The sequence below is a fragment of the Mytilus trossulus genome, chromosome 8, assembly GCF_036588685.1.
Source record: "Mytilus trossulus isolate FHL-02 chromosome 8, PNRI_Mtr1.1.1.hap1, whole genome shotgun sequence".
In the NCBI taxonomy this organism is placed as follows: Eukaryota; Metazoa; Mollusca; class Bivalvia; order Mytilida; family Mytilidae; genus Mytilus; species Mytilus trossulus.
Genome location: NC_086380.1, coordinates 7,181,519 through 7,193,197, shown reverse-complemented (window position 1 = coordinate 7,193,197; position 11,679 = coordinate 7,181,519). Strand labels below are relative to the sequence as shown.

Genomic DNA, 11,679 nt, shown 5'->3' with positions numbered 1-11,679 from the left:
AATGGGTTGAAGTATCATATTAACGGGTATTGGTATTGCTACTCACGCTTTCAGCCAATAAAAACTGCTGAATATGGCTTTATTACCGGCAGAGTTTTGGATAATAACCAACACTAAATTTTCATACAAAGTTGGATACCTTAATACATCTAGTCTTAACTATAAGGGTTTCAATAGAGGTTCAATCATTTCTAATTTTTTTTAATTCTTTTTATTCCATTTTTCTCAACAATTCATAAAATTTGCTTGTTACCGTTCTCACCATTTATTTTGACTTTTATTCTCTTTTATTTATATAAAATTATGCATGTTATTCTCTATTCGTCATATTTTTTTTGTTTGCCTTTTTTATCTATTCATTATAATTTTTGTCCTTTATTCTGCACCTTTAAAACGTTTAACCTAAGTATATTATTCTTTATTCTATAAAATGTTTCAGTCATTATACTCGTTATTTCTTTTTCACGTTGGCAAAACTTTGGAGAGTTAGTCGTCATTGAATTGTCCTGAACAAACTCGATGCCGATTTTAAAAGATCCGTTGTCTATTTGATATATTGACCTGGTAATGTCTAGTTTTTAACTGTCATCTATAGTATATAATATGCTTAAGCTACTATTGATGTTTAAGATATAATATGAAGGTTAATTTATTGCCATCTGGGTGTATATAATTTTTATCGCAAGTTAAAAGAGCATATAGATTCTTCCAAGTTTATACTGACGTGGAACTTTCAACGCATTCTTTACTTAAAATTTCGTCAGCCGCAATAACATTTGATAAAGATTGGGTGTTCAACATCTTCAACATACTTTATTCAAGTAAATGAATTCCCTGATAATGGAATCAATTGATTGGTTTGCCACTTTGTTATTTTTGGTAATACAAGAAAGCAGGATTCGATTGATATATGATTTTTTTTTACAGTACTCGGCAATGTGACTCATTTATACAGACATAGCCAGCCCTTACTAAATAAATCCAAGAATAAAAATAATTTTCAGTATATGATGTTGACTTTAATGTGAATGTCGTATTTTAAATGTAATAGGTTTATATGTAATAATTGAAATATCGACGAAAGAGTTATTTTAACATTACAAAAAACCACTTATCAATGCCTAGTTATATGCTAACATTTTGTCCATGATTTCATCATCTAGTCCTTTTTATCTGTAGTCTGAGCTTATATAATTCGATTTGACTACACAAGTTCTTAGAAAGATCTTCCTACACGTCGGTTCACTTGTATAAACCTGCGGTACAATCAAGGAGTATCAGTTAAAGTAATTGTTATTATTAGACTGTTAATGTCTTTTGAAAACTGAATCCATATATTGATTGCTAAAATTGTATAAGGAATCTGAATCTGTTAATCTGTGGAACTTGGATTTAGAACTTGTTAAATACTACTAATACTTCCTGTATCGTCGTATTTCCTAGACATTGTCCTAGAAACAGATCGGATGAAAAATGTATTTCAGTTCTCAGTACTAGTCTTTCATATTCCTATTCAAGTGTATGTGGTTCAGTAGTCGCTTTACTGACATGTTTGTTTATTTATGAAATTGAGAATGAAACTGGGGAATGTGTTAAAGCGACAACAACCCAACCATAGAGCAGACAACAGTCAAAGGCCACTTCAATTGATTACCCCTGTTTGTAGTAAGTAGATGTTTTTGTTGCAAATGTACACGATATGCGTTTTATTTAATAAACTTTACATTTATAGTTATTTTAATGCAACGACTAAAAGTTTAAGGAAATGTTGCTCAATGGAAAAGATTAATTTTGCAGAAGTTATTTAAAACAAACAAAGCTATTCGTATGATTTTTAAACTGTTTTAATTTTTTCATTAATAATAAAAAAATATTTTCGTTGATGATTACCAATAGTATAAAAAGAGCTACATAAGATAGGGATTTAGTTTTCGTCGTTGTTCTTGGCACCAAATGTATACATAGATACCAATCCTTTTTTATTCTGAATACAGGAAAAAACAGATATGGAGAATCCTTATAAAGATTGTGTCAGTCCGATGACTAAGAAAACAGGCGAAAGATATCAAAGAGACAGAGGGATAATCAAACTCGCAATATTTTTTGGAATTTGTCAATTTTCCTTGAAGTTTTGTTGTTTTAAAATAATTTTTTGTACAGACTGAATATGTATCTACTCTTAGTAACAAAATAAAGTTGACCATAGTTAACCATCTAGATAATTTAATTATTGATGTATAAAATAATATCCCCTTTAATCAGATTGAGAGAAGAAATGTGAATTCTATGGTTATCAAGAACGGTTAACATAAATAAACTCATCATAGATACCAGGACTAAATTTAGTATATTCGTCAGACGCAAGTTTCGTCTAAACATATACTCATCAGTGACACTCGAATCCAAAAAAGTACAAAGTTGTAGATCATTCAGGACCAAAATTCCTAAACGTTTTGCCAAATACAGCTAAGGTAATCTATGCCTGAGGTTGAAAAGCCTTAGTATTAATAAACAACGATCATTTTTGACAAAAACTAATAAAATAAGAAAAAAATCTGTTATTCTACGTATTGGTTATTTCCATTTCATAAGTACTATCGTTATTTCGTTATTTCTCAAATCAAAACTCAGATACAAATGTCAGTGATGCTCAAGGCTTAAACTTTTGAAAATCCATAAAAAGATTATACCCAAGTCGGACAAAAATTTGAGAATTGCATGACGTTTCTCAGATACATCAAAACACTTGTATATAAAGTTGATTAACAGTTGATCTGAATTAGATTTTAGAAATACGTTCAACCAGGCATTTAGAGTTTACGCAGAAATATGTTCAAGTTAAATCTAAAATACGGGAAAAAAATCAGTAATTGTACTTTTTGTGCTTAAGAGTTTGTTATGGGTTGTCATATCTTTGCTCACTTCCGTTTCCGTTTTAATTCTCATTTGCAAATAAACTCATCATAAATACCATGTAAACAATTTTGTACTATTTTAATTATACAACGTAGTCTGCTTTATCTATTAATTGAATTATGTCATTTATGAAACACGAAAAACAATGGGGTTGAAAAAAACTCTGTATTAGATCACTAACAAAACTAAACCTACTAATTAATTAAAATATAAATACTATATTTGATCTTATATCATACGTTTGGTTAGTATAAAAGGACAAAAAAAAAGAAATATGATAATGAAAATAATAACATTGGTACATTTAATGCAAATTTGATTATTCCCGCCAAATATTAGTTTCTTTGACGATCACGTGACCAATTACCATCCTATTGAAATACCAACAGGGTCGATATACTAAGGTAATTTACGTATTTTCTTTATGTTTATAAGAATATTTATGCAAACAAAAGCAAGTTAGACATTAAGAATTACTTATTTGTAAATACTGACCTGCCAACATGTGCATATTTACCGTTAAAAAAATCTACTTTCGTTTTTACAATGAAGGTGGTGTGTTGTCATTGTTTTGTTTGTATTTTGTGTGTTTGTGATACAATTGAAAAAGTACAACCTTTAAATAGTCCTCGTTTGTGTTGTTTTACATTTTGTCACGTGGGATCTTTGTACCTTACTTAAGGATATGGATTTGTTCATTGTTGCAGGTCATACAATGAACCACTTCATTTGGAATCTGTTTAATGGTTATTAATAAATTCATATTTTTGTTTTTATTTTAACATTTATAATTTCTTTGTTATGGTCACTGTTTGTTCAAAGATTTATTCATGTTCATTCAAGTGACAGTAACTATGATTTTAATAGAGAAACAATTATCCCAGAAATGATTGATTTTGGTTGGAGTGTAGAGGGCGTAAAATTACCTTTTTTCTAGAACCTTTTTAAATGTTTTGTCACCACTACGGATGATTAGGCCCCGCCACCTCTTTCCCTGTAACCTTTATCAGCCTCTGACATGTCTGACAGTGTATTATTATGTGTGTATATTTGCAAACTTGCACAGTGGTATTGTCCGCTAGAAAATTATTTCTGTTGTAATGTTGCACTGTATCAACATCTTCAAGATAAGACCAATACTAACATGAGTTGTCTAGTTATTTTTACTTTCCAACAATTGTCGAAATCTTATAAATAAAAGGTTAACGACACATTAAAATAATCGTATTTAAATTCGATCTTGGTCAATCAAAATATCTGTCGTCAAAAGCGGAACTCCTTATCATAAATTAAATATAGAATCTTTTCCAGCCTCACGTATATTGAAAAAAATAGTAACCATTAAATTGAAGACCCCTTTGGTGCTACCTAGTATCTTTCTGACTCTAGAATTTGACAAAGATAAAATGTTTACCGTGACTGGTCCATCTAAGACTTTGACTGTCCCTTATTTGAAAAATAAAGTGGGGCAAAATGTTTGTTTCATCAAATTCAAACTTCATTACGTTTTGATGGATAATCTTAGACCAATCTGTATGGGAAACATTTAAGGTATTTTAAGTGGCAAGTATTGGGAGGGAATAAATCGTATGGACTTAGATCTTTGAACTCCTTGGTGTGTATCTGTCATAAAGGTTAAAGGTTAATACAACTAAATCTGTTTCTACCAAATTTATTTTGGAATGAATTTGGAAATTGCAAAAAAACCTTGGAAGATGGAAATAATGAGGAACCGAGATTGGTATGTCGAGACACAACGTTCGTTATATTTGACAAAAATGGTAGCACGAAATGTATGGCTAAAATTATTAAATATCGTACGTGACCCCAATTCTAAAACTTCAATATAAAGCGACATAAGGATTTCACCATTGTACTCCTTTACATGGTCAGGGACATAGTTCAAAGGTCACCAAATTTTGACCATTTTATTTGTATTCGTCGTAAGAAAGACGCTAGTAGCCAGTAAGTTTATGAGTACAGAAACTAGTTAGAGAAATATGGTTCAAAGAGACATAATTCAGCCAAATCTATTAAAAATTATTATAATTATTCCAGACAATGAACAATATTGATTATATTATAAATGAACAAGTAAATATTATCTGGACACTTAAGTGCAAAAATGATACTTTTGTGTCATAAATATTTCAACTTTTTAGACAAACACATTTTACAAATTTATGATATAGTTCTTGAAAACATATATGAACAAAGGCTTCATACAAAAATATGTTTTACACAATGGAACATCTTATTAAATACAATTTGTTACAAAAAATATTTTGATAAATGCCCCTCTAACATCTCTACAAATTAAAAGCTATTTCAGGATTTTTTTCAGATTGTTTTTAAATAAGGAAATTAACAGCCTTGTCAAATGTCTTGAGGTTTTTTCGGTTATATCCATGTGTTATGTGAAAGAATATTAATCACCGCCTTTTTTATATAAGATTTGATTTGGTTCAAGGTAATTTGTACGATGCATTACGGTTGCAGTTTGATTCTGAATTCACCGGACATAGAATATATGTAATTGTATAATTGCTACCTCAGTATTGCAATTTTCATTGTTATTAAATGTGATATCAGTATTAAGTACAAATATCATATTAAATCAATCCTAATTCTATCTTATTTTTGACAGATAGTTTTATTCATTCAAATGTGACGTCATTTTTTATCTTTGATGTTCTGTTTTACAAATTCAAATGTGGCGTCATTTTTTGTAACTTTTTACAATTTCAAATATGACGTCACTTGGCGCTGAGGTTTTGACTAATTAGGTTCTGTCTTTTTTGTGTTGGAATTTGTTGGGTTATGTAATGTATTTCGGTTGTTTCCTGTAATTAGTTAGTGCTTTAGTTTTATCAAGTATATCTTTTATATAGTCATTTTATAAAATTTACTGTTTGCAACAGTATAAATCATTCTAAATAATATAATAGGGATCTTCTGGTACCTAACAGAAAACCCTGGCCGTTTTTGCACATCTTTTTTTAACTTTTGGTCCTCTATACTTTTGAACTTTGTTCTCGTTTCGGCTTTCAAACTTTTATATTTGGACGTCACCAGTAAGTATTGTGGGGATAAAAAGCACTTCTTGCGTATTAAATGTTTAACATGGTACCTTTTGTTAGCTATTATTTGTGTGTTTCTTTGTCAATTGTGTTCCCTTTTTATTTGTAATGTATTCCTGTAATGTTGTGTTGTCATTTTAATTTTATATTTCACATGGCCATAACAGAGGGAGGTTTGGCATGCCACAAAACCAGGTTCAACCCACCATTTTTTTCTTAAAAAAATGTCCTATACCAAGTCAGGAATATGGTCATTGTTATATTATAGATCGTTTCACATTTGTGTTACATTTTAACGTTGTGTTTCTTTTGTGTCGTTTGTTTCCCCTTATATTTGAGTGTGAACTCACATTATTATAAGACATGTCACGGTACTTTTCGATCCGAAATTCATGTATTTAGTTTTGATGTCATATTTCTTATTCGCGTCTGATTTTGTCTAATGCTCAGTTCGTTTCTGTGTGTGTTACATTTTAATGTTGTGTCGTCATTTTATTGTATTTAATACGTTTCTCTCGGTTTTGGTTGAGGACCCGGATTTGTTTTTGTTTATCGATTTATGAGTTTTGAACATCGGTATGCTATTCTTGCCTTTATTCATAACAATGCAAATAGGTCAGACAGAATAAAAATCTACCATTATAAATAAGTATCAGCTTAATGTGTAACGAACAACTGGTGAATGATATTTAGTAGGTTTGAATTACTTTTTGATTTTTGAATTCAAGGGCCAAAGAGGTCGTCGTATCATGCGTCTCCTACATCTACATATCGGCAAATATTTTCAACAAAACAAAATATTTTGGGAACTTGTAAAAAGGTTAATGGCATTCAAATAGTTTTGATGATTAATGTAATAGTTTTTAACTTTGATTTTGTAGAACAGGAAAGGCCTTGAACAGTAGTCATAACTATATTTGATTCAATATTATTTTGCAGTTTTGTGATATGGCCTCATACACCCAAAAATGTGATGTGTGTGACCTCCGAAACATCAACAAACCATCCATAATCTGGTGTACGGAATGTGATGAAGGGCTCTGTCAAGAATGTCAGGAACACCATAGTTTGTCCAAGGGTACTAGAAATCATAATACTATAGCATTTACGAAATACCAAACATTACCTATTGATGTACTTCAAATCACGCAATACTGTAGCAGTCACGAAGACAAATTTATAATGTATTGTCGGAAACACGAGCGTCCCTGCTGCAGAAGATGCATAATTGAAATTCATAAAGAATGCCCGAATATCGACAATTTAGAAGACGTCATTCAAAATGTAAAAACCTCAAATGCCTTCCACGATATTGAAGAAACATTGGTTGAAGTAGCAGAAAATTTAAAGAAAATCAGTCAACATCAGCAGATCTATCTGTTGAATTTGAAAGAAAAAAGAAAACAAATTCAAAAAGAAATTCAAAGGACACGAATAACAATCAACAAACATCTAGACAAATTACAAGAAGATTTGATAAAACAACTGAATACTGTTGAAGAAACAGAGAACTCGAAAGTGTGTCAGTTGTTGTCATCACTTGAACAGAGAGAAAAAGAAATAATCAAATACCAGCAAGACATTGCAAACATTAAACAACACGCATCAGACCTTCAGATTTTTCTTTCACTTAAGCAAATCGAACAAGACATTAATGTAAATGATAAATTCCTACAATCCGTAATGGAAGGTGATCAATTTAAGCAATGTCATCTAGAATATAGAACCAACATTGATATTCAGAATACCATGTCAAATATCCAAAGTTTTGGAGAAGTACATATTGAAACTAAATCATGTGACATCCTTCTTAGCAGGAAGAAGACAAAACAAGCACAGATAATGGTACCAACCGTTCAAACAGGATCCCTTGAAGATATAAAGCTGCGGATGAACAAGACAATAGCAACTCAAGGTACAACAATCTACGATTGTTGCCTGATACCAGATGATAGAATGGCGTTTACTATTTACCTTTCTTGTGCAGTTAGAGTATACAGTGATACAGGATTAAAACAATTTGAGGTGAAGATGCCACGTTACGCACTAAATATTCTGTATATAAGTCTGGACGATACTTTAGCCGTATCATCTGGTGGTTCATGGGAGCATTGTATTTCCATAATAAACGTTAAAAGAAAACAAATCACGAAAACAATTACACTCGACTCGTATATTTATGGCATAGCACTTAGAGAAAATAATTTAATATATTCCGCTAAAAACAAAGGATTGCGAATTATTAGTCTTTCCGATGAGTCTATAACTCAAATAGTCAGAGATGAAATGCCCAGTGAATGTAACATTGCAACATTTCGGAACCAAATATATCACACAAACTCGGAAACGCACGCCGTTACTTGTTACGATAAACAAGGTAAACCGCAATGGACATTCAAAAATGGCAGCCTTCTGAAGGTTCCTCGTGGTATTGATGTAGATAAGGATGGTAATGTGTATGTGGTGGGGTCCAGGTCGAACAATGTTGTAGTTATCTCCCCTGACGGACAACGCCAAAGAGAAGTATTAGCAGCAGGTGATGGCATTCGTTGTCCTTATTCACTTTGTTTTAATCATTCAAAGAAGCAGTTGCTAGTGGCTAACTGGATTGATGAGGCCCGACTGTATGATTTTATTTGAAAAATCTTTTTAATTATGTTCTATCTTTATTTCTATTTTGTATCGTCACAGTTACAAATTTTTCGATGAAATGATTTGTTTGACAGTTGACATAAATTATGTTATGTCATATCTTGATGTTTTAAATATGCTTTTATTAGATTTTACATAGACAAAATACATAAAGTAGAACGGTTTTACACGATCCATTCTCTAAAAAAAGTGTTGATTTATAATTGACCAAGTTGCAAAATATTCAGGATTCAGAACTTTTTTTTAATATCTTCTAAATGTTATCATTATTTGGGCAAGAGATATGTTTCCATAAAGGAAAATATTATTATCAGATAATTATTCGTTATAACTATATATGGATATATTATCTTGCATATCTTACATAGATGTTATAACTTACATAATGTTAACAACATGTTTGTGTTGATACATGCACTGTATGGTATGATCAGAAAGTGCAAAAGGAATTTAGCCTTTTTCCATTGATTATTATGAAAAAAATATATGCTAATTTGAACGGCGAAGAAAGGTATTTAATACAACAATTTTATTTCTACAATCTTTGCATCAACTAATATATATTGGGATCTGCTCAACCTTAAAGTTCAACAGGAAATTGTTTGTTGGTTAGGCCAAGATAAGTTATTCTTCAAAAGCAACCTAGAGAGGACCTACAAATATTTGTTGACTATCATTACACGCAGCTTAGAATTAATGACTCCATTCCTAGAACCGGGGGGGGGAGTGCATATATATAATAATTCCTCCCTCGACTATTGCCAAAACGAACACTCCACTGTAGTATTTATTTTACTGCAGGATGGTATGATTTATAATTTACTATTTAGAAATTAATCAAATCTTTGATTACATGTTATAACGTTTGCTTACTTAGAATAAAATTTGGTAGTATGGAATTGAAACAGATAGTAATTGTTGAACCTGACAGCATAACCACATTCGTGTAAAATTGGTAGTTCGTAAGGTTACACATTTCAAATTGTGCGTTTCAATGATAAAAATAGGATTCAGCTACTTCAGATACAGAGGTATGAGTTGTGTTCATTACTACAGGCAGTATAGTGACCATTTTCTGTTTATATTGATAACTGTTTCTTTGTTAATTGATCGGATGTTTTGTCATTATCACTCATACTAGTAGTACCTCCCATTACTTTTATATTCATTATGATCAAATATTATAATCAGAAACATTATGAAATGTTCGCACAATAAGCAAAATCCATACCATATAGTAAGCTATGAATGCAACGAAATGACAGATGTTAAACAAGAAATGCAACGGTCATCTGTTCAATCCTTCTAACCGAGGGGAATATGAATCAGCTGTAAAATTCAATTGGAAAGGGATCAACTCGTTGGATCGACACGATCAACGAAAGGAACACAACCAAAACGTTAACAGAACGCACTTATCATGATTTAAAAGAAAACTTTTCAGATACATTTAATAAATGTTATCAATGAAGCCTTATTATTGATACAACACTACAGACTGAACGGAACTTGTAAATGTTTTTTTATCACAGACATAAGATGTATCAATATAAATTTGTGTATAATTTAATAAATCGACGATAAGAGACATAGCAAGGAGAAAACACTGTCTGCAATAGAAGAGTTGACAAATTACCTCTCAACATATACATTTTAACATGAATTCTAAGATTTAGGGACAAACCATTTGCAGTATTTTAAACGGAGTTAAGTGAAATGCTTATCTAACTGAATATTTATATTTAAAGTTTTTGTTATCATCTTGTAATCAATATGTTCTAAAGGGTTAAGCCTCTGATAAGGAGCAAAGACTTATTTGATGTGATCGTGATTCATACTTTGTAAAATCAGGTTACATTTTTTATTTAGCGTTCATTTTTTGTGTACTATTGTTTGTCTGTTTTTCTTTTTAATTTGCGCCATGGCGTTGTCAGTTTATTTTCGATTTATGAGTTTGACTGTCCCTTTAGTATCTTTCGTCCCTCTTTTATTTACTAATTTTGCTGCAGCATATGCGCGTGTTGACAATATATGTCTAATCAGTTCATCTCTTAATTAAATTGACAATTTACAAAACCAATAGACATAATTGATACAATGGTGCCGGATAAAAGAGATAAGAGTAGAAACCAGCCTACAGTTTATCAGCTATAACTAGTACCATTACGTCTGAATTTTTTATTGTGGACGCTCGTATCATCATGAATGTTAAATTTTATTTTGAAATGAAGGTTAATTGCGGAATGTCGCGAGATTACTGTTACAAAATCAAAAAAAAAATGATATAAAATATCACAGTTATCTTTCTTTTGCTCTGTTGCTTCCTAGTTAAATGATGAATTGGTCATTAGTCCACTAAAACAGCAGATTTAGTTCATTCATAATATATTATAAAAGGAAAGTAGCGTTTTGAGACAAGGTTTGCCGATAAATAAGATATTAGTATGACCTGAAAATCATTAAGACATAACATTTCATATCCAAGAGAAAAGGCAAACAAAATAAAAACAGATGCTTTATTGCTCTACAAAAACTGTCATTACCAAAAATTTTACATGTCGCAATTTTGAAATACATCCGTACCAATCGGGTTTAGTTGTGGAAATTTTTCGACAGAATGACAGGTGAGTATTCACGGAGGGAATTGTAGTATGTACCTTGCGGTTTAATAGTTTTTATCTACTATTATCTTAAAAAAATTAAGGAGATTTGTAGGGTTCCCGTCGGAGAAACAATAAACCAACAACACAAATAATCAATTGGAAACATATTAAACATAAATGCTTAAACATCTACAATTTTACTATCAGCACCAATATTTCAATTCTCCATTTTTATATTTTTAATTTTTTTAATTTTTAATTTTTTTTTATTCTTTTTCCAATGAAGTGAGATTGGTTTGAGCATTGTAATCTACAAGCTGACATGGATATATTGTATAAATTCGGTTGCATAATATAGCTTTTTTTTTCTTTGCCCCACTTTGCGTGCCTTAAGTTTCGTTTGATATTCACGCCATATTGAAATTGTT

General features: G+C 30.9%; 1 protein-coding gene across 1 annotated transcript; it reads left to right on the top strand.

Moving 5' to 3' along the window:
- The first annotated feature begins 3,264 nt into the window (after nucleotides 1-3,264).
- LOC134728210 (uncharacterized) lies at nucleotides 3,265-9,361 on the top strand. Its single transcript, XM_063592725.1, has 2 exons — nucleotides 3,265-3,320; nucleotides 6,936-9,361. Exon 2 carries the CDS (start codon nucleotides 6,945-6,947, stop codon nucleotides 8,634-8,636), a length of 1,692 nt encoding a protein of 563 aa, XP_063448795.1. The 5' UTR covers nucleotides 3,265-3,320; nucleotides 6,936-6,944; the 3' UTR covers nucleotides 8,637-9,361.
- Nucleotides 9,362-11,679: the final 2,318 nt, after the last annotated feature.

Excerpts from the sequence above, each read along its gene's own strand:
- LOC134728210 (XM_063592725.1), top strand. The coding sequence starts at position 6,945 with ATGGCCTCATACACCCAAAAATGTGATGTGTGTGACCTCCGAAACATC.